The 24856-nt window shown below is 39.8% G+C and overlaps 1 protein-coding gene across 1 annotated transcript; it reads right to left on the reverse strand.

Moving 5' to 3' along the window:
* Positions 1-5763: 5763 nt before the first annotated feature.
* Positions 5764-24596, reverse strand: scp2b (sterol carrier protein 2b). Its single transcript, XM_084921051.1, has 5 exons — positions 24431-24596; positions 21552-21642; positions 10595-10724; positions 10290-10369; positions 5764-6423 (listed from the first exon to the last, which is right to left on the reverse strand). Exons 1-5 carry the CDS (start codon positions 24451-24453, stop codon positions 6328-6330), a joined length of 420 nt encoding a protein of 139 aa, XP_084777177.1. The 5' UTR covers positions 24454-24596; the 3' UTR covers positions 5764-6327.
* Between the last annotated feature and the right edge of the window lie 260 nt (positions 24597-24856).

Raw genomic sequence — 24856 nt, forward strand, 5'->3', positions numbered from 1 at the left:
AAAGGAAAGGAGTGAGTAAGAGAGACAGCTCTGACCTGACAGGGAGCCAAAAACACAAATTCTTTCCTTTTTTCTCATATTTTTTCCCCATGTTTCCCTCGTTTTCTCCTCACAGCATGCCATTTCAGTTTAAATGTAATAACTTTGTGCTTTGTTAACTTCTGGTAAATTTGTGTCTGGATTTGACAACAACTAAACAAACTTAAACTGTAAAGCAGTGATTATACATTCAGTGTGTAAAAAAACAAAATCTTGGATGCACTTGCTCAATCAGTCTTGTTCTCCAGGGCACGCTGATTTGTAAACCAGTGTAGTGCAGACTGCTGATAAGAGCTGCTAAAATAGCTATGAAAATTCAATCTGTGAGAGCGGTGTGCTCTCAGATAGCTTTCATTTAGGAGACAGACAGATTAGTCATCTGAAAATAAATTAAAAAGTGGAAGAACAGCATGCCAAAAAGGAGTGACAGGATATGATCTAATATCCCATGTGTTTCCAGACTTTTCAACAAGCACCTCCTACAGTAGTGTGTGAACATCTGCTACCATTAAGGTGCATCAGCACAATTAATCTGAATATAATTTACATGGCTTTGGGGATGATTTGATGACAAATTATTGTCTTTTTTTATTATTTTGATTATGTGAGTGAGCAAGTTAATCTTTATTCACACAATTGCCTTTTTGTGTGTGTTTGGAAGAAAACTTAAGATGACAGATTTTGAAGTTTTGATGGTTAAAAACAAGCTCAAATAATCGCTAAATGATTTCTTGAATATGAAGAAGAGTTCATTGTAATCCAATGACATCAAATCTCTATACGGTAGAGCACCTTTGGGATGTGGTTGAATGGAACAAATCTGCTGCAAGTGTTTGGTAATATTGTGTTAGTATGGACCAGCATCTCTGAGGAATGTTTCCAGCATCTTGCTGAATCTATGCCATAATTCATTAGGGCAGTTCTGTGGAAAAAACAGCCCCTGACCCCACCCACAGCAGAATTAAGACTCATCAGTCCAGGCAATGTTTTTTGAATCTCCTCATCTAACTTTGGTGAGCCTAAGTGAACTTTAGCCTCTGTTTCTTGTTTCCTCAGCTAACAGGTCTGGCACCTGGCCGTGGTCTTCTGTTCCTCTTGTCCATCAGCTTCAAGGTTCAACAGAGTGTGTTCAGAGATGCTCTTCTTCATACCCTTGTATATAGAGAGTGGTTATTTGACTTACCCTTGCCTTCCTTTCCTTGAAGCAATCTGACCAGTTTCCTCTGACCTCAGACATAAACAAAGCATTTTTGTCCAAAATAAATGCCAATCACTAGGTATTTTTTTTCTTTTTCAGAACATTTTCTTTTTTTCTTAAACTCTACAGATGGTTATGCAGGAAAATCCCAACACATCAGCAGTTTCAGAAATACTCAGACTAGCCCATCTGGCACCAGCAACAATGCCACATTCAAAGTCACTCATATGACCTTTCTTATCCATTCTGTTGCTTGGTTTGAAGACCTCACTTTAAAAAGGAGAGATTGTTTGGGAAAACTGAAAATGACAGGACTGGAACATTCACTTTAATTTTTAGAAAGTAGTTGGTATGGATCTGTTAACTTTTAGGCTCTTTCAAGGATATTTGGTACTAATTGAGGTTATTTATACCTGTAAATATAACAAAAATAGTCTCCATTACATAGACGTGAATCATGTCACATTCGTTCTGGGCTAATTTTTTAAAAATGACATGAACGCTTACACAACTGTCCAAATCACCCTTAATTCACCTTACATTTTGGCATTGCCTAACAGACTTCACAATATGAATCTATGAAGGCTATTTGTGCTGGAACTGCAGATGCTGAGTGCAGACAAGAATAAAGGCAGTGATGAATGCTCACGCTGCACTGAAAGATACCGGGCCTCTTGTGGTTGTAGCAAACTTGATGTGGTTTGGGAGTCTCACTTACTGATCACATGAGTTGCTGATTTCAAGATTAAAAAAAAGGCGGGGGGGCAGAATTGGGTTTACAGCCTCGAATCTGCTCTTGAAATTGGCGGAAACACACTCTGGTCCATGTTCTAGTTATTACTCATCACATTATTTGGCAGGCTGTTTTTCCCTCAGATGGGCTCCGGTCGCTGGGACATAATTTTAAGTAATTTTCCACTAGTGCAGTGAAACATGTTCAGTCTTCTAAACAATGTCCCTTTCAACAGATGCATTTTATGACTCTTTGAACAAGTTGTAGGGTAAGATTATAAAGGAATCTTGGGACATATACTCTGATGAACATTGGTAAGCCTGCTGCATTTAATTGTGGACGCATTCAAACACATTCAGCATGTTTTGTTTATAAATTGCAGCTGGGATAGTGATTGCTCTTTTTTGCATACAGCTGAGATCCCATCTGCATTCTTTTAAACATAACTTTTATTAGGATAACACCCTCAATCCAAAGAGATTTTTAAGGTGTTCCACAAAAAATAAGGGATTCAAGTCCCACCGACACAAGTGTCCACTAAAGCTGCTTTGGACCATTAAAAGCAATTCTAATTCTCAAGAATGAGAATTATTACATCATGTAGTATTTATCAAATACACCAATCACCACTTTATTTTTTGGTGTTGTGGTGGTGATAGTGGTGGTGCTGAAGGTTTAAAACACCCTGCTCTTTCCAAACAAACCTAGGAGAGCTTTTTGAAAACATACTGTTCTTGCAGCAGATAATTATTTTCCAGGACATTAATGGCCCATATACAAGCTGTGTTGCGTAACTGGTACAAAGTAGCAAACATTTTATTCAGGTCAGGGTCACAGTGACCACAGAGCAAGCAGAGACATCATGGAATATAATTTATAGCTTTATGTGATGCACTCACAGATTTAGGACTGCATGCACATAAAGTTGGAAAACCAACAAATGTCATCCACAGAGATCGTGACAGAGACAACAGGGCTCACCATGACAGTGGCCATTTTGACTGTATGTGCTGGGTGTCACATGTAATCTCTTGAAGAAGAAAAAAGAGGATGGAGGGCTAAGTCAACAGCATACAACTAAGGCTAGGTATGGATGGATGCAAGTTGGTGCTAATAATTAAAAAAAATATTATGTACTTGTTAGCACTAATTGAATTTGCAGATAATTGAGAGATAATTGACTTGACTGGACAAGTTCAGCGACTTCAATAAGTTGAGGTGACATCTAGCAGACAGTTGGCAGCGTTACCATCTACCCTATTAATGAGTCTTTGCATCCCCCTAAAATGAAACATTTAGTTCTTAAAGGTACAGTGTGTAAAATCTCACTGCTTGATGCCAGGAGATCAAGTGCATCATCACAGCTACGCTGCCCACGGTAGGCCAAACAACTCTGGCCTTTGAGTGTAGGCTGTCAGCCCGCTGTTAACCTCAGCTGGAGTCCATGATCATTTACTCTGCAGGAGGCTCTGAAAAAGGAGCCGACGAGTCATTAAAGCTCACTTCTGTCTAATGTCAGCAATACTGAGGTGAGTTGTTGCGAACATCCTGTTTTTTTTGTTTTTTTGCTTTCAAGTGGCATTAGTAAAACTTTCTTTGAAGTGCAAATCTAATATTTTATTCACTGGAATAAGCAGTTGTGACAAGATCGGGAATAAATGACATGTTTATTCTCATTTTTGTGTTGCACTGGCTATTTGCTTCATTGGTGAAGAGGAATTACCCAGAAGAGCAAAAACATTTCCTTTATAGCAGGCTTTAAACATGCTTATTTTTAGCATTTTAACAATGTAGTCTAGAGTAATTGACCCATCTTCAGATCTACCCAAAAGTGGCAACTTCAGGAACTCTGGTTTTTGTCATAATTGACTTTGCTCAGTTTTTTCCTCTGGGTTGCCACCTGAATGACATGTTTGATTAGAGCCTCCCTTCTTGATATATATCCATCCATTCTCTGCTATAGGGCTAACAAGCATGTCTTTGGACTGTGGGAGCCAGAAGCCAGAGTACCTGGACAGAACCCATGCAAATTCCACAGAGAAAGGCCAACACCGGCTAGTGGATTGTAATCCAGGGTGTTTTTGCACCATGTGAGGTGATGATGCCAACCACTGTGCCATGTACTACCATAGCTCAAGTGCACGAATTTTATAAAGACTACTGCAGGTTTTGCTGTAAAGATTTGATCTCATGACGGTGAATTCACTAAGGCCACGTTCACACTGCGGGTCTTAATGCTCAATTCCGATTTTTTGATCCAATCCGATTTTTTTGTCTGCTCGTTCACACTACAAATAAAATGCGACAGCAAACGCGTTCTAGTGAGAACCCTCAAAGCGGCCCGCATGCGCAAAAGAAGACGTCACACACAACGCGCTCTGTTTAGACCCAGACCAAACAACTGATGGCCCTTAATATAAAGACTTCGGACTTCACTTTTCCCAATTTTTTCTTTAAGTTATTTTGTTATTTACATAATAATGTAAATAGCCCAATAATTATCCTTATTGCTGTTTTAGAGAGGAGCGGTGCTTCAAAGGATAGTTGCAGATTTCTGTCAGAATCTGCAGATTATACAGTACAAATAAAATGTTCACGTTTCTCCAACGTTGTCTTCCCAACAGTTTCACTGACATCTACGCTGGATGGCCAGGAAGCATTCGCGATGTCTTCTCGGGCGTTTCTCCGGTGCTGATAATTAGCGTCTGTCTTGTGTCGGTGACGTAAAAGACGGATTTAATGCGACATGACCATTCAAACAGCAGTCGCTTTCTAAAACATCGGATATGTATCGGATTCAGTACCACATACGAAAGAGACCCAGATCGGATTTGAAAATATCGGATTTGTGCCGTTCACACTGTCATACCATGATCGGATATGGGTCGCATAGGGTCAAAAAAGTCGGATTTGATGCGCTTTCGCCTGCAGTGTGAACGTAGCCTAAGGCTACATTGTCAAACTTGGAGCAGAGCCACAACAAACTGTTCTTACAGTCTGAGCAGTGCTTTTCGTGCCAGGTTCCATCACCTTTCTTTGTAAGCTGGTAAAGTGCGTCGTAACTTTCCTCTCTTCTTTTAGAAAGAATTTTCTTTATCATTTTATTCACATTAATTAGGCCTTTAATTTACATAAATGTTTGCAAATAGTCTAAAATGTCTCAATTTCTTCACTGTAACACAACAGAAGAAACGACATTCTCTAAAAGCAATCATTACTGACCAATGAAATAACCCCAGTGTGACTGCAGAGTAAGACCTGAAAACTACATGAGCCAAGCCAAAGCTGCAGTGGAATCTGGGTCAGAGCTAGTTAACAGATTTGTCTTTCAGCCACACTCGTCCATCTACAAAGGAAAAAATACAGCGTGGCAGTCTGGAACCGGGTTGCTGCAGCACTGGAAAAGTACAGGGCCTTTCAAAGGGCACACGACCGACATTGACATCAAAGTACCGTGTAACAGTGGGACATTATTTTGCACAGTCACACTGATATAACCTCAGATAGCACCCCGAAACTGTGTCAGGAGACTTCAACGTCAGCCTCTTTTCACTGCAGAAACACTGGAGCGTGGCCACTGTTTCCATTTTAACATCCAGAAACTCAACATTCCCATTTGAACATAAAAGAAGGAACATCATGTTGCTCATTCAGTCTTGTTTTATGTTCCATTTCATGGATAAGTTGCTCTGTGCTTTTTTATCAGCAAAATTTAAAGAGACCTCGAGTTACTTGCAGGAATCATGCACCAAATACAAATACACCCAGACCATGAAAAATGAAAATCACGATCCCCAGGAAAGACACGTTTATTCTGTAGAAATATTTTAGAGATTCATACAATAAGAGAAGAGCAGAATATGTATTTTGTATTAGTATTAGTTAGGCAGACTGTTAAAAAAAAATACTACATTTCTGCCTAGAAACCATAATCTGAGATGAGGAGGCACTTTGACTGTTCAATCCATTATTATGAAGAATATTACACCAATCTGCTCTACTCTTAAAACATTTCTAGACATATTACACTGAAAGATTTCATTAGCAGGGAAGATTACAGAAAAATTGGACAAGAACTGAATTAGTATCACAAAGTAGGGAGGTACCTGTCTCTACTACGTTGGACTAACAGTATCGCTGCAGGCAGGGACTAAATTAGAGAAATAATTATCTCTCCATCTATGTCGTTCTCCAGTTAGATTGGCCTGTCTGCTTACTAATCCCAGTGTTTGGTCAGTGAGGTCACTAAAAGGAAGAGTGTTTTAGTCCAGTGATGAGAATTTTTAACATTTATCTGAAACCAGGCTTGCGGTTGAATTCCTCGTGGTTTATCTCTGTTCTCTTTCCAGCATCTCGTCTACAGCTTGGCCTTGCCCGGCTGCAGCTGCAGGTTTTGAAGCTTCATAGCCAGACCCATGTTTCCTGTGATCTTCAGCTTGCCCTGGAAAAATGCCTGTGAATCAGAGCGAGAGCGAGTGTGTAATACACTGTAATATAAAAGCATCAGATGGTTGGGAATCAGAAGCAGTGCAGGAGAGAAATACATGCTGCTGGCTTTAAAGAGTTACCATTAGAGATTAACTCAACCCGAGAAAAAGTGGGACAACAGCAACAACAGCTTATGAAAGGTCAGGGAACTCCAGAGCACACAGGCGCATGAAGGAGAAATGAATGTCTGTGATGTGAGAAGGTAAAAATCAGGCGAGTGATGTAAAAACGTGACCATTTTAGAGATAAATATTTTCTCAAGGAAATAAAAATAACAGTCATTCATGTAAGTTTACAGCAGAAATGGGGAAACTGAGGGTTTTTTTATTTGTTCAAAAAAAACAACAAAAAAAACAAAAAAACAATGCAGATATCCAAATAACTGGGGGCCTAATCAGTGGAAAACACACTGCTGGAGCCTGCATTGCTATCCTTTTGTGATTAATAGAAAAATTCTTAAATTATTAAAGCTGTGCAACACTCCTTTTGGTAATCTGTAGGAATGCATCTCTCCCTCTCTGTCCCTCTAATCTTCCTTTTCTCAGGCCTTGTTGTGGCTTCTCTGCTATCTGTTATCCAAAGCAGGGTTAGAATCATGTACTTGTGCATCATGTAACTGTTTCCCTGTAAGAGCATCACACACATATCTGTTCCCAGGATAACGTTGGAAGAAGTTAAGAAATTAAACTTGCCCCGGCGAGCACGTGCATAGATATTCATCACGTATGCTTTTGCTTCCTTGCAAGTAAATAAATGCATTGGAACTCGCTACTCTGTGTCTCACTTTATAAGGGATGTTTTTAAAAACAGCTTAGTCCTTCGAGCTGGATTTCAACATCTCTCCCGTTCATTTCAGCCAATGCGGACCAATACCGTACACGGGGGAGTATGGGACTCCTGCAAGACCTCCACCAGAGTTTAAAAATGACAATTCAGGATCGCTGAGTTGTGCACATTATTATTAGTATTATAATATTATAATAAAAGCTGGAGAAGGTTGCAGAGCGGTTACCAGTGTTTCCAGTGGGACTGCCCTGTGAAACCCCATTGTGCTCACCAGTTACTCAGACATTATGACTGTTACAACTGGTTAGCTGACTGAATTCTAAAAATTGAAGAACACTCGCAACTAAATAAATAAAATACATACATAGATTAAATAAATAAGTAAATATGTAAAAGAAAGAAAGAAAACAGAAGCTGAAATAGAGAGTCGACTCTAAAATAGACACAACAGATAAACTACTAAAGATATAGTGAGGTAAAGTAAAACGCACAATAAAATAAAATAAAGTGAAATGAAAAGCTGTAGGATGGGTAGTAACTGCAGTAAGGTGGAACAGGATGCACTCTATGCCAGTGACATCAAATCAATGTGCCAAAGAGACTCGAGAGCAGTTCAGCATTTGCCCTTATGGCAAAAGGAGTTCAGATTTGAGGGGAAACTAGATGTTTTTCTCCCATCCTTTTTTTAATGTCAAACAGGAAAATCAGAGAGGAAGAGGCAGACACACAGTGCAGAAGTGGCTTTTCTAGGACCTCACAGTACATGCAATCACTGCAAATGGCTGTGAGCTGATGGTAGATGTCTCTGGATGATATTTTTTAGTGTAAATTGACCTGAGTGCTACCTTAATTTAGTGCTTTCACGTGTAATAATAGTTCAAATGCATTTCCTGCATGGAAAACAACGAGGAGCTGATAAGTCAAATGTCGAATCATAAAAGGTCAAAACTGCATATATATTTAGCTTGAAGGTGCAAAAGAGCCACCCTATTTATTTTCAGACAAATCTAATGAAAAGACAATTGGTTCATTTTGTGATATGTGGCTCTCGACCCCTCTCACTGTTGTTTCTGCAAAATACAAATATCTTTAAGTATGGTTTAGTTTTTAAAAAGGTTCCCAGTTTGTAATCTTAGTTACTAAAAACCAGTGTAATTGACTTATTAAACATTTGCTGTACCAGTAAAGTGGTTCCATATCAGGGGTAAATGCTTTCCAAGGTTAGTTTCGCAATTCACAGAATACTTGGAAAGAGCTAAAGCTAAAAGGTAACTTATTATGTTGTTTCTTATGTTCTGTACATTTCAACTAATGAGGACAGTGAATGTGAATAGTCCGTGTGAGCCACAGGCTCCTACTTCAAAGTCCACAAAACGCCCAGTGTCATAGTGTTTTCTACTTTTGTATCTATATGATACCACAGAGCGGACCTAATATAGTGATCGCAGGCAAAGATGCCCCACAGCTCTGCTGTTCAGTCTTTGTTTGTGTAGTGCAGGCAAACAAAAGAACCATCCTGTAAAAGGAGGATAGCTAAAACAGCTTGTTTCAGACAGAGGATTGAGAAACCAAGAAGAAGCATGTAACACTAAAGAGATGGATAAGCAGATTCAGTATACGTCTTAAAGCAGCGGCTCTCTCACAATGCCAAAAACGTTAACAGCTCCTACACTACAATTTTTAAATCCACCATCACAAACAAATAAGGATCTGAGCTAAATTTAAGTAAGTTACTTATTGGCTTCAGTGTTAAAATAATCACCTAAATATGAAGAATAAAGAGCTGAATTTGCCGTGTAAAAGCATGAAAAGTTATGGAATATCCAGTTTCTCACACAGAAATGCAAACCTGGCCTAAATAAGTCTAAATAGTGAGCACAGTGATTACATTAAATACTAAGATAAATCCATTTCAGTGTTCAGGAACACTGGGTTGGAAATAAGTGGAAACAACAAGTACAAGTCTGACTTAAGTAAACATTAAAATTTGTTGTATTACTGATCTTCATCTGGGAGTATTTGCCTGACGCCCCGATGACCCTGCACATTCATCAGGGCACGTTGGTTTTTTCACATGCTGAGGCAGTGCACAGCTCTGTGGCCGTGCTGGAGAGGCCGCAGCTAACAAGACATCCAGCAACTCAAATGACTGAGAACATGCAGAGCTTTGGTCCAGCTGGTCTTGGTTTTTTTTCCAGTTAATTTTTTCGAAGGTGTGAGATAATCTCCAGGACAACAATGTTTATCAAAACAGCAAACTCCTCATTCACAGTTCCACAGCTGAAATTAAGCTCATCTATGAACAAACGGACTTTTTCCAAGACTGGCAACAGCGGGTTCGACTCTTTGGAGGAAAAACTTTTTTTCTCAGTTGGCAGCTCAGCAGAAATGTCCGTTCCAGGTGGCTAATAGCTGTTTACTTTAAGTCAGGCTGAAAAACATATAAAATGAATGTTGTAAAAATGTTTTTTGGAAAGCTGTGGGAAGCTCACACTAGACATCCTAGGTATTTGTGGGTAATGTAGGACCTTGCCAGCCAACTGGAGAACTCATGGCAGAGGGACATAAGTGGATACATAAACATGGTAACACCATGTCAGACTTATCAACTAACGCTTATACAGAAATCTAAAAGAGTATATGATAGTGCCTTTCCTTCTCACACAAATCATTCAATATGTTTCTAAATCAGTTATTAGTAAGTGTTACACTTTTATTAGCCAAAACAAAAATGAGACATGAGAAAAACAAATACTGCATGCTTGTACAAAATTAAATAAAATAGAATGTACTGGAAATGTCTTTAGTTTAAGGTTTTTTTACTTTGAAATGGCTCAAAATCGCTGTCAGCTAGTCAACTGGCACATTTAAGGAGACTAAGATGTTTTTGTTTGGTTGGGTTTTTTGGTACTTTATGGAAAGAAAAGAGTTCACTGAATCAACTTCAGCTGCAGTATCAACAGACCGAAGGGAAAATGGTAAATGGACAGCACTTATAGCACTTCACAGTTTAGCCTCCAGGCCGTACCAACACTGAATACTCACAGTTTGTGGGTTCATTTTCCCAGTCATCAAGGCCAACAAGTCTGCGTCTGACATAGAAATGGTGCAATCGGCTTTCTTATCTGCAGGGCAGAGACACAGAAACCGAGCTAAGTTTAAAAAACATGTTACAGCTCAGAGGTTTTTGTTCACTGACTGAAAAGAATGGGAGCAGTTTAACCCTCAAGAGACAGAGATATTTTAACACCGAAAATGGGACCAAGGGGTCATTCGTGAATCCATCATATTGGATACAAGAAGACTGGAAGACTTTAAATCATGCTCACACAGCCGCTCAGTTTTCTCACCAGTATCATTGTGAACGCAGCCTTTGCCGTTTTTCACGTCCACAAACCAAGTTGCCTCCTTTCCACTTGGGCCATCCTTTACTTTGAAGGCAAACACTCCACCAATCTTTTTCACAAACTGCTCCCCATCCTGTACAAAGACATTTCACATACCTTAAACAAAAAACAGTTTCCACTACATGTGACTGAAGGAAAAATATATCAAAAATATTTCACAAGTTTTGCAAATTCAGTGCAGTAACAAAATGTTCCACATAAAGTTGTCAGTTTTTAAAAGAACAAATTTACTGCCTACATTCACTCATCTTATGCTCAGCCTGACAAGCCATGTGTTATTTTCTTTAGAGTTTCAGGTAATGGCAGAAAAACTACTGAAAATATTCAGATAGTGAAGGAAAAAAAAAAAAACAGTGGAAAATCTGCCCAACTCCAGTTCAGGATTTGGTAACTATAGGTGCAGCCAAGAGAGTGGGCTAAATTTACATTTGAGCTAAATGTGCACAGGAACAGAAAATCTATAAAATGATAAAGACTATGAGGCTTTATTTGAAATTAAACATTTTGAATATTTATACAATTTTGAAACAGTTAGATCAGGGGTGTCAAACTCCAGGCCTCGAGGGCCGGTGTCCTGCAGGTTTTAGATGTGTCCTTGATCCAACACAGCTGATTTAAATGGCTAAATAATAATAATAATAATAATAATGGATTGGATTTATATAGCGCTTTTCAAGGCACCCAAAGCGCTTTACAATGCCACTATTCATTCACTCTCGCATTCACACACTGGTGGAGGCAAGTGTGTGTGAATTGAGGAGGTCATTTAAATTTCATTTAAATTAAATTTAAATGACCTCCTCAACATGTCTTGAAGTTCTCCAGAGGCCTGAAAATGAACTAATCATTTGATTCAGGTGTGTTAACCCAGGGTGAGATCTAAAACATGCAGGACACTGGCCCCCAAGGCCTGGAGTTCGACACCCCTGAGTTAGATGAATCATTGTCCCCAATTACCATTCAAGAAAACCATCCTTTTTTTAATGGAGATGGATAATCCATTAAATTTAGTTCTAAAGCAAAGTTCTGATTCTACTACGCAGTGGTTCTTAACCTTGGATGAGTCCAAGCCCATTGCAACTTTTTCATAAACTCGTCATCCTGCCTGCTGTCCTGTTTGCTGCTGCCACTCTCTAAAGAGAAATCAGCTAATTTCATATAAAATATCTGGTTACAGTTCATTCACAACTAAAAGCAACATAATGAGCAAAGTTAGGTATTGTAAATAAAGTATTTGAGCACGAGCAGCAAACTTTTTGAGCAGATGTGTGTTTGTGTGCATGCATGTGTAAAAAGGTTGGACTTTGTAAAGCCCTATCATGTTTTTCATAAAGCATGAGCAGCCAGGGGTGGAGCAGACACCTCTTGTATGGTAGAGCTTTGTCAATTAAAATGTAGCCATAACTTAATTTTTTCACACTAAATAAGGCCATACTTTACAAAATGAGCATTAATTAAGGACATAAACTAGTAACTAAGACCATAAAATTGGTAAGGAAAGCCATTTAATGGCTATAAATCAACTGAGAAGAAAGGTTAGTTTCTCAAAAACCTCTGTGTTATCCAGGTTCTTTTGGCAACCAGAGGAGTTGCTGTGCCCTGCTGGCCATCAGCGGAAGAAATGTGAGGAGTGAATGCACAGGGGCACTAGGGCTGTTCGATATAACGATATATATCAGATGACGATATAAAAACGTCTATCATTTCATTTTACGCTATCGTTTGTTTCGTGGTGTCGCAAAATAAACTGTTTACGGCAATATTTTTCCATTGTTTTGATGGTCACTGTAGCGGCTATATTAATTTCTTACAGTTCTCTCTGTCTCTTATATTTAATATAACCACACTACGGACAAGCGACTGTTTTTATGCGTTGTCGTTAGCAACAACGACGGTAAAACTATCGCGTGTCCGCTTGTTTATTTTCCACATGAACCTTTCACAATAAAGCTCAAGATCCTGTTGAGACTTTTCAAAATAAACTGAATCACATGAAATAGTATGCAGAGTATTGACGGATGAGAAGCAAAAACGAGCCGTCAGGTGGTAAAAAAATAAACCTTAGACTCAAACGTTAGAACAGGCTTTTCCCCGCAGCACGCTGTGTAATAAATACTCACAAAGAAAACAGCGGCCGTTACAACTTATATCTAAAAATATATAGTTTCGCACATCAGTTAAAACACTCGACTCCAGGTACACGACGCCTAGCTGGAAACACTTCACGCAAGTCGAGCTGCCCGAGAGTCACAGAATTTACAGAAAATGTTACATTTTTGTGATTTATATCGTTATCGGGACGATAGATGTCTTATATCGGGATATGAGATTTTGGTCATATCGCACAGCCCTGATGGCATGCCACACATGGTAAGCTCCACACCTCACCACCCGTTGATTCACTTTAGTTTAATTTACAGTCACTACTTAAGATATTCTACTTATTGTTCAATATTGTTTCTTTATTAAATGTATTTATTTTTCCATCACACCTTCCAATGTTTATATGGCGTGCACACATATTAACCTTGCAAGGTCAAAGTTCTGTTTTATGTTATATTAATACATCTTTCTTTGTTTGAGTTACCTGGGGGTTGGCTTCTCCTCCTGTCTGGCAAAAGGTGTGGCAAAGGGCTGGGAGACCTGAAGTACCACTCACAGCCTAATTGGATTGCACCACATGCTTCATTGCCTGGGGAGTGTTTCATGTTTGTTTAATTGTTTTGTATTAGTTGATTATATGGCAGCCATTTTGTTTTCCCCCGTGTGTGTCATTTGGTTTAGCTAAACCAGTATTTAAGTTCCCCCGTGTGTCATTTCAGCAGGTCAGTTTATCATATGTTTGTTTGAGGTTTTGTTAATTATTATCTTGAGTTTAGTCTATTGAGTTGACCTCTTTTATTGGTCTGCCTGTTTAAGTTTTGGCTTTGTTAAATATATTTTCATATTTTTGGGTCAATAAAACCCCTTTTTTGAATTAAAACCACCTGTGTCCTTTATGCTTTACTGCTTGGTCCCTGACAATTGGTGGCAGCAGTGGGATCATCCAGTATTGGACACAGGTCTTTTTTCTTTTTTTTTCTTTCTTCTGTTTTTCCCCATGAGGAAGAAGAATGCATCGTGGTGGCAAGAATGAAAAGAAAAAGGGATCTGCTCAGCAAACCTGCGAAGAGGAGGAAAATGGAGCTTCAGGAGTCACTGAAGTTGTGGAGAGGGTGGAAAAGGAGCCTACTTTGTCTGATCTAGTCAATATGCTACATGCTCACATGGAACAACAGGACGTCCGGGATGCAAAACAGAGTGAGTTAAATGCACGACAAGAACAGCGATTTAAAGCCTTTCAACATCAGTTTAGACTTCTGCAGTCAGAAATCCAAGTCAGAACATCACCATCAGATTCTGCAGAAGCTCGCTCTGAATCATTAGAGTCTGATATTCATCCTTCTTCCTCTGCTCAGCAGGCCCAGGCTGAACCAGTTGTGACTAATTCCAATCCAGCCATTTCACCAGCATTTCAGTTTCTCCTACAAATAGAGGGCAGATTGGAAAGATTAACTGAAGCTGATGATATTGAACATTTCCTGATCACATTTGAACGTATGGCTACAGCTTATCGATGGCAGAAATCAGATTGGGTTTTTCGTTTGATACCCTTGCTTACTGGTAAAGCTAGAGGTGCCTATGTTCACATGGACATTGATGATTCATTAGACTATGATAAAGTGAAATCAGCTATTCTGTCAAAATATGACATTAACCCTGAAACATATAGGCAAAGATTCAGATCCCTGGACGTTCAACCAGATGAAAGCCCTCGTGAGCTATATGCGAGACTGAAGGAGCTTTATGGGAAATGGATCCAACCAAAGGGTAAAACTATTCATGACATTGGTGAAACTATAATCTTGGAGCAGTTTCTCAGAATGTTATCTCCTGAGCTTCAGGTTTGGATCAGAGAACACAACCCTGGTTCAGCAATGGAAGCGGCTCGGTTAGCTGATGTTTTTGTTGCTGCCAGAAAGAAGGGGCAAGCATGGAGCCATAATGCATGGAAGGCATCGAGGGACACCCGGAAGATACCTCAGCAAAACCATCTGGATTCAGCAAATACAAGCACCAGTAAGACCCCTCAGTCTACCACTAGACCACCAAAGGCCTCCGGTAAGAAGCTCATTTGTTATCTTTGTGGATTAGAGGGCCATACAAAACCTATGTGCCCAAGAAATTCTGCTAAAATGGTGCAAATGTGCTTTGCCCCCCGTTCTAATGCTGATCCTGAGCAGGAGAGTGACAAATCCATCAAAATGAGTCAGACTGAAGTGAATGGGGTTCTACTCAATGCCCTTCTTGACTCTGGCAGTTCTCGGTCTCTTATTCACTCAGATTTTGCCCCACCTAATATTGTTCGCACCAGTGATACAATTTCAATCTGTTGTGTCCATGGAGATGAGAAAAGATATCCGACAGCTGACATCTACATTAAAGTTCAGGACCAGATGTATCTGCTGAATGTGGGTGTTGTGAACAGTTTGCCTTACTCTGCCGTGTTAGGGCGTGACCTTCCTGTGCTTTTTGATTTGTTGGAGTCTGAGCAGACTGAGGAGTGCAATGTAGCCGTTACCAGAGCTCAGGCTAAGCAAGTCAGTACCCACTCTGAGACCCTGAGTGCCCTGCCTTTTTTTAATGAGGAGTTTGAGACAACTGTGGTGAAGCCACGGAAGATCCACAGACAAAGAAGGCAGGAGAAATTCAAATTTTCACCTGTGGATACACTAACAGACGCTGAGCCAACACCGTCACCCCTAGGGTTTAATATTCCAACTGAAATCGCTGAACTCCAAAAATCTGATCAATCTTTAATATCTCTTTTCCGGAAGGCCAAAGAAAAGGAACCTGGAGTGGAGCAGGTTCTTAACAGTGAGTACATCTTGCAAAATGACATTCTCTATCGTCACAGGGGTCGGTGCTGCAGCTGGTGGTTCCCCAGAAGGTTAGAAACGCCATTCTCACCTTAGGGCATTCTATTCCGTGGGCTGGCCACCTTGGTAAACACAAGACCACAGCTCGCATCAAACATCATTTCTACTGGCCTGGTCTTAGCAAAGATGTGGCTCAGTTTTGTAAAAGTTGCCCACAGTTGCAGATAACATCTGCTAAAATCCCCCATAGAGCTCCACTCCAACCTCTCCCTGTCATCGGCACTCCTTTTGAGCGTCTTGGAATGGATATTGTAGGGCCTGTTGAGAGGAGCAAAGCAGGAAATCGTTACATGCTTGTTGTAACAGATTATGCCACAAAATATCCTGAGGTGTTCCCTTTAAAATCTATAAAGGCCAAGCCCATTGCATTTTGTTTAGTGCAGTTCTTTGCAAGAGTTGGGTTTCCACGAGAAATACTAACTGATCAAGGCACTAACTTCATGTCTACTTTGTTAAAGCAAGTTTATCAGTTGTTGGGTATCCGGAGTCTGAGAACTTCACCATACCACCCTCAAACTGATGGGCTGACAGAACGGTTTAACCAGACATTGAAACAGATGCTCAGGAAGTTTGTCAACGACAGTGGTAACGATTGGGATCAATGGCTGCCATATCTACTCTTTGCTTATAGAGAAGTCCCCCAAGCCTCCACAGGTTTTTCCCCTTTTGAGCCGTTGTATGGTTATGAGGTTCGTGGCCCTCTAACTCTGTTAAAGGAGATCTGGGAGGGAGACAAGGCGGAGGAGGGACCCAATAACATTTTGTCTTATGTCATTCAGATGAAAGAACGGTTGGAGAAAATGAGTGAACTTGCTCAATCACATATGGTGGAGGCCCAGCAGCAGCAGAAGTCTTGGTATGATAAATCTGCTCGTCAGCGTTCGTTTGAGCCAGGACAAAAGGTGCTCGTGCTCCTCCCCAGTGACAACAACAAATTGTTGGCAAAGTGGCAGGGGCCATTTGAAGTCATGAGGAAGCTGGGACCCAACACATATGAGGTGTCCACCCCAGGGCAGTTGCGCTCCAGCAAGGTCTTGCATATAAACCTTCTGAAGGAGTGGGTGGAGCGTATTGAACACAAGGCAGATGCAATGCTCATACGGCGAGTGCCTGAAGAGGATGAAGCAGATGAGCAATATCTACCACCTGCTGGCTCTCTAGATTATGATCTCAGCCATCTCCCAGAGGACAAGCGGCAGCAGGTGAGAGAAATGTGTAAATCAGCAGTCTTTCAAGAGAATCCAGGGAGAACTGACATTGTCGAACATGATATTGTGGTACGAGAAGGTGCCTCTGTGAGACGATTAAGTTACAGGATCCCGGAACGTCTGCTGCCTTCATTGAAGAAGGAAATTGATTTGATGTTATCCCTAGGGATCATCGAAAGATCTAAGAGTGAATGGTGCAACCTTGTGGTCTTGGTACCCAAAAAGGATGAGAGTATGAGGTTCTGCATTGATTTCAGGTACCTGAACTCCATATCCATGTTTGACTCCTACCCGACACCAAGAATTGATGATCTACTTGAACGTCTGGGGAAAAGCAAGGTACCTGACCACAATAGAACTGTGTAAGGGTTACTGGCAGGTCCCACTCGCTCAACGGTCCAGAGAGTTCACAGCATTCAGAACACCATTGGGGCTTTTCCAATTTACAGTCTTGCCATTTGGATTACATGGAGCTCCAGCAACTTTCCAACGGCTAATGGATCAGGTATTACATGACTGCTCTGACTTTGCTGCTGCTTACTTGGATGACATTGTTATCCACAGTAACACCTGGGAGGAGCATGTGGAACACCTGCGAACTGTTCTGGACCACCTGCACTCAGCTGGGTTGACGGTGAATCCGTCAAAGTGTGTTTTCGCCGCTGCTGAGACAGAATACCTGGGCCATGTCATCGGCAAGGGGGTTATCAGGCCACAGGTCAGCAAAATCGAGGCCATGGAATCATCTCCCCTGCCCCAAACGAGGAAGCAGCTGAGATCCTTTTTGGGCATGGCAGGTTTCTACCGTCGTTTCATCCCTCAGTTCTCCAACAGGGCAGCTCTGCTCACAGACCTGACGGGATCACGTTCCCCCAATCACATCCAGTGGACAGAGGAGGCAGTGGCAGCATTTCATGACATACAACAGTCACTAAGTAAGCAACCGGTTTTGTATAGTCCCAACTTTGATGAACCGTTCATATTACAGACTGATGCTTCAGATCGGGGCCTGGGAGCTGTCCTCCTTCAGGAAACCATGGAAGGCCGCCATCCAGTGGCTTACATCAGCCGGAAACTGTTTCCATGGGAAGTTCGGTATTCCACAGTAGAGAAGGAGACCTTAGCGATCAAGTGGGCCCTGGACTCCTTCCGCTACTATCTACTGGGAAGAGACTTCACCTTGGAAACTGATCACAAAGCACTCCAGTGGCTTGAGCAGATGAAGGACACAAATGGGCAAATTACCCGCTGGTACCTGGCCTTACAGCCATTCCGATTCACTGTCCACCATGTACCAGGCAAGGAGAACCTTACTGCTGACTATCTCTCTCGCTGTTCCAGCGAGAGCTCTGAAGAGGGGAGGTGTGTGATGGCATGCCACACATGGTAAGCTCCACACCTCACCACCCGTTGATTCACTTTAGTTTAATTTACAGTCACTACTTTAAAATATTCTACTTATTGTTCAATATTGTTTCTTTATTAAATGTATTTATTTTTCCATCACACCTTCCAATGTTTATATGGTGTGCACACATATTAACCTTGCAAGGTCAAAGTTCTGTTTTATGTTATATTAATACATCTTTCTTTGTTTGAGTTACCTGGGGGTTGGCTTCTCCTCCTGTCTGGCAAAAGGTGTGGCAAAGGGCTGGGAGACCTGAAGTACCACTCACAGCCTAATTGGATTGCACCACATGCTTCATTGCCTGGGGAGTGTTTCATGTTTGTTTAATTGTTTTGTATTAGTTGGTTATATGGCAGCCATTTTGTTTTCCCCCGTGTGTGTCATTTGGTTTAGCTAAACCAGTATTTAAGTTCCCCCGTGTGTCATTTCAGCAGGTCAGTTTATCATATGTTTGTTTGAGGTTTTGTTAATTATTATCTTGAGTTTAGTCTATTGAGTTGACCTCTTTTATTGGTCTGCCTGTTTAAGTTTTGGCTTTGTTAAATATATTTTCATATTTTTGGGTCAATAAAACCCCTTTTTTGAATTAAAACCACCTGTGTCCTTTATGCTTTACTGCTTGGTCCCTGACAGGCACCCTTTCATTTCTTAATTTTTATGCCCATCATTATCTTTAATTTAATTTAATTAATGCCTTTGTAGGAAATAAAATAATCGTGTCTGGATTCTAACATCGGTCATCTAATGAACATATAAAAAATAAGACTTCATGTGTTCTGATTAACGTAAAACTATGACAGAGATATTTGTAGCTTCGTGTGGTACCTCTCAGTTTTTGGCAGGTGATTCTCTTCTTGTTTAGCTCATAAAGATGCTCAAATGTTAAAATAAACTATGTTTGCTAAATGTGAACGCCCAGAGGTATACACATGTAAGTGAACACAATAAAAGTGCTTTAAATGAGAAGGCATCCTGTAGAGTTTTTAATCATTAGTAATATTGTTGTGGAGTTTTGCTTTTAATCACTGGGTATGTTTGATAATTATTCTTCATTAGCCAACTACCTTCCTCTCCTCCTGCTTTCTTAGTGTTAATTGGCTGTGGAGGATGAATTGCACTTATATAAAGCCACAGGGAGGCTGGAGTGGCTGTCTTCACTTGTTTTTCAGTAGTTCTTTATTATTAATTGTTTCGGTAATTACCTGCTGCTCCAGTTTCAGTTTTTGCTTTCAATAGAGCTGTCAGTCTCAAAGCAAACAGCTTTTCAACAATTTAAGTTTCACAGGCAATTTTCATTTTGTCATTTTTTGTCATTTTGTCCCCTCATTCCTGACATTCCAACAAAAACCAATTATTAATCATAATCCATAAACTTTTTCCCTTCTTGGCTCATGCAAAGTTTAACATTAAATCACATAAACACTTTCAATAGCCAACAGATCGTTTTCATTTTTCCCCCCACACAGCATTGTGTCCACATTCTGACATTTTTTTCTTTTGGGCTGTTTTTCCATTGCACACACAGTTATTGCCAAAAACCCTTTTATTCAACAGCTGTTCTTGTAAATTTCCAGCTGTAACATGACAGGAAATTATCTGAAAGGTAATCTAGTTGAAGTAATGTAAACAGAGATCTTCCAGATTCCAGTTTTTGCTAAAAATTAGTCTTTGACATCATCTTTAGATGGGAAAGGGTTCTAGACTTTAGTCTTTTATAAGTGTTTTCATAGTTTTCTAGTGCATGGGCATTAGGTGACTGGCTTCAGTCTTAAAGAAGAAGCCTAAATTTGATAACTCACTCTGTGGTTTGGTTCAAGGCCTTCTTCTTTTGTTTGTTTTGGCCTCCTATAATTTTTTTTGTATTATTAAGTCTGCTTTGAACTGAAGCAGCATGGTCGCATGCTCCTGCAGTATGATTAGCCTGTGAGCTACAGACTTGGGGCCTGAAAGAGCTTCCCCATTTTCTGTGTATTGTGGCATTAAGGTGCCAAGGAAAGCAGCAATTAATCATCAAAATGATACAGCTAGCAATAAAAAAACACATACGGAAATAATGCAATTAAAATATGAAAGGAAACAGCTTTTCAGATAAGCCAATACAATCGACATTTCTGGGGCGTAGAAGACACACGACAGGTTTTGGTGGGAAACAAAATGTAAACAGCCTTAAATCTGCCGGGTGCACCGTTTACTCAGGTGTTTGTGGAGTACACTCTGCAGCCCAACACAGGTCAGCGACAAAAGTATTACATAACCTAGTTCATCCTTAATCTGCCCAAAACTTGGATTTAAGTAGAAACAAAAAAAAAAAGAAAGAAAAACATTGAACTAATATGAAAATACAAAAGTAGAACAAATTCCCTCTGATAAGATAAAGATAAGCTCCCAAGCTAAAAACTCAAGTCTGTTTGTCTGATCAGTTTTCAGAGATATTACACTAAACTTTGCTGCTATTTCCTCATTGATGACAAATCCCACTCATTACGTAGAGAGCACTGCTGGCGAGCTTGAGATGAATCTGTATGATTGAGGTCAACTAAAGGTAACTGCTTAAAAGTTTTGATGGAAACCATTTGTCTGATTGAGTCACCATAAGCTTGATATTATTTTTTTGTGTTATAAAATGATAGTTTGGGAACGGATCCTGATGTGCCACCATAAGGCTAAAAGCCTGTGTAGCTATATGAACACAAGCCTAGGAAAACTGTAAATGCTTGGATAGGTGGATTCAAGTATTTATTAAAAACTTTTACAAAATTATTGTGTTTCGTTTTTTAAGCAAAGACCAAATCATAATACATATTATTAAAAGACCTAATGTGTTTTTTATTATACATATTTATTTATTTATTTTCACTGAAGAAGGCATGGAAAATATTAATCAAAGGAGCAAAAAAAAAATTAAACAAAGATTATTTGAAAATATATGAGAAAGAAACTTAGATTATAGTGTTAACTTTACCAGGAAGAAAAAAATAACATTTGTAAGAAATAATGTTGAAATTTCCACCTCTAAATGCTCCATTCTATACAGGTCTTTATACTACTGCCTCTGTATAATGTGAATGGGATGCCGATCCTTAAGCAATACCTAAATGCTGCTAAAACCCGTCCTGTTATTTGTCAAAGGCAGCTAATCAGAAGAATGTGGGCTCATGGCAAAAGCAGACTTAAGGGAGAGGAAGCAGGCCTAAAACAGCCCAAAGCCCTGGAACTAGACAAAATTGAACTATAAAGTCTACGAATAAAACTATGGAGCTGGAAATGCGCATATCAAGTCCCATTCATGTAGGTAACATAAATACCTCCTGCAGTTTCTTGTCGATTTCCTGGAACACAGCATGCGCCTTGAACCCCTCCAGTCCATCACTTGCGCTAGTGTCAATAGCTTGAATCCTTCAGATGATGAAGACAAATAAGAATAGGAAGGTGACGTTAGAGATAAAAAGAAAAGAATAAAAACACTGCCTAAAGTACCTAAAGTAACTTAAACTTGTAACTCTTCAGTAGTTTGGACACTACTATCGCATACTAAAACTGAAAAACATTTTCCACCTGGGCACATGTATTCTGAGTTGAGCTTTTTAACCCACTGCTTAAAGATTCGCTTTTCCACCGAGCAACCGTGGATTTCCAACCACCGTTTGCTCTTCCTACCGTATGAAGTGTAACTAGTCAGTGCTGCAGCGATGCTTGGTTGGATCATTTGTTTACATTTGGGTGGCAAATCACCAGCTGCTAGTGTTTTTGCCTCAACTTGTAAAACATGTTTGTTAGTTCCACATTTAGCAGAAACAGTTATCTTGCATACTTTGCATAGCACTGTTGTTGGTTGGAGGTTGTTCAAGTAACTCCATTTCTGACTCTAACTGTCAGAAACGTATGGGCTTGTCTCACTGTTGTGAGCGTTAGGGGCATTAAACATGTGGCACCCCAATAACAATAACATTCCAATGTAACACTTTTATATATCACATAAAATTTTACACTGGTATCATCACAGATGATATGATACGACACAGCCCTACTTGAAAACACCACTGTGTATTTAATTGTGCAGCTATTTTGAAGCCCTTATGTAAAAATAACTGAGACACACAAAACTCCGGGACATAAAGAATAGTCAATAAACACCGTGTCACAGGTTGGCAACTTTAAACACAACGATAGAGCTTTATCAATGGCTCATTAATGCCATGGTACATGTTTACTAAAACACTGATTAAACAGTTCAGTGTTCACTCTTCGACAAATTTTTGTTCAGGACTTGTTGATCGCAGGGTACCTTCCTCATAGTTCCTCATGGTTTATTCTATCCATTATTATCAGCAAAATTCCCCATTGATGTGCCCTCAAGATGCTGCCTGTTTCCTTCACTCTCCAACATAGGTCGAGAGTGCCAACGTCTGCCTGCCACATAGCGCCAACTAGGGCTGGGCCATATCATACCGTTCACGGTAATACCGGTATAATGTTGGGCAATGATAAGAAAATGAAATATCGCGATAGAATATGGGTAAAACGCGCATGCACAGTGCCTTTGTTTTCATACGTACATGGTGGAAAAAGCATGGCGGCAACGGAGAATGAGAAGGGCGAAAGCGGATCGTTGAATGAAACGGATGAACCAGAATTGGTTTGTAAAAATGCTGCAACTTCAGTGGTGTGGAACTGGTTTAGCTTTCGTCTGTCAGATACACAACAAAGCACTATTTTTGGTAGAGCATGCTAGCGGGCCGTCGTTGTTACCGTGTTTTTCAGAAAATAGTGTATAACCTCTTTTTAAGTTTTGTGGATATTATACATGGTTATGGTGAAGATATGTCGGCCAATTTCCACTGGAAATGCCTTTTGGTTAAACTGTCAGCAAGGAATTTGCATTTGCACTGTTAAATTTTTATATAACTTTAATGCACATAAAAACAGCTGCTTGTTTAAGTGAAAATATATTGATGTTTTGGGGTTTTTTGCACTAATAAAGTTGTGGAGTTGTAAAGTGTTTTGTCTAGTGTCAATTATATCATCAGTTATATCGTTATCACAAATTTTCAAATGTATATCATGATAAATATTTTTGGTCATATCGCCCTGCTCTAGCGCCAACAGAACTAAATTAAATTGAACGGTTGAAAGCTTAACTGAAATTATAACAGCAAATGCAAACGTAAGAGATTTCAAGACAATGATGAGCCTGCAAAACAAATTAAACATAGAAGTCTTGTTTTTCCACATGTTATCTCTCACCCTCAGAACCTTTGGTACAAGTCTGTAAGTTGTTCCAAAGTGCAGGGCTAAAGACTCTGGTGAGGCAACATATGCACTCTGTACTGCTGAAAATGTCTGAATCTTTACACATATTTTAAACCTACCACTTCAACCAGACTTTTGATCAAGATGACTTTTAGGCACTAATTAATTTTTATTTGTCTTTTCAACTTTTGCAGTCAGTATATTTTAGAAAAACTTTACCAGATTTTGCTTGAGTTTTAATTTCCCTTGTGTTATTTTTTTACAATATAAAAAAACAAACTTCTTTCATGTAAAAACACACCAGTTTGTTTTTAACAACAGGGTTTTGTGAATTTTTGGTATCTGGTATTTTGTTGCCTCTGGAGGCATTCTGTAAGGTGGATTTTCAAGCATGCCTTATAAATAAATTATCACATTTTTATACAGATCTAACGTAGAAGTGTCAAACTCACTTTAATTAATGGCCAGTGTGCAGCCTAATTTAATAGATAATAATGTAGTTTTCTTTTTTATGCAAGGAAAGACAAGTACATCCTAAAAGCTCTCCCGTTGTGAACCATCTTTTTACAAAAACAAATAATGAACAACCTGAGATACCTAAAAATTACCTACAGGACCAGAGCCCAGGGCCAGGGCCGCATATGTGACACCTCTGTCTAACCTGTTGGTCAGGATTCAGACTGCAACTCCACATGACATCCAGCTTGACATTTACACAAAGAACAAGCAGGGATGCCACCGTGTGATGACCCTCAAACAGCTCCTCAGCAGCTGAGATATTTAACATGCCAACCGGAATCTTGTATGAAAAAACCAAAAGAGCTAACGTTGTTGCAATATTTGACATTTAACCTATTTTTCAGCTAACCAGGACAGCAAACGGTGACCTCAGAAACGTGCCGTAGTTAAACAGTGCAAGCTGTGCTTTTCTCACCTCGGTCTCTGTAATTCGGGCATTTTGCTGTGAATGTAGGTGAACAAACAGCTCCTCGGTTTGTGTGGAAGCAGCAGAAGGAGTGATGTTGCTTGCACTTCACCTGCTATTAGCTTAACGGCTGCACTTCCTCGTTTCTTGCACTTTCCCGGATATTCAGACTCGACCTGTCGATGTCAGATAAACCAGATTTGCTGACTGTCCTATGAATTCACTTGGTAACATCTAGTTTACATGTGCTTGTTCAGATAATTTTCTTAAACAGATCCGTAGGGTTAAATTACATAGATTTTTTTTTACAATTAGTAACCTGATCCACTAAATTTATTCATACCAGCTATTTAAATATAACCGTATATAAAAGCAGGCGTTATTAATCAGTAATTCAGGCTCTGTACCTTTGTATGACCAGGTACAGGGACCCAC

Source organism: Perissodus microlepis, chromosome 23 (genome assembly GCF_051167445.1).
Source record: "Perissodus microlepis isolate ML-2025 ecotype Zambia chromosome 23, ASM5116744v1, whole genome shotgun sequence".
Classification (NCBI taxonomy): domain Eukaryota; kingdom Metazoa; phylum Chordata; class Actinopteri; order Cichliformes; family Cichlidae; genus Perissodus; species Perissodus microlepis.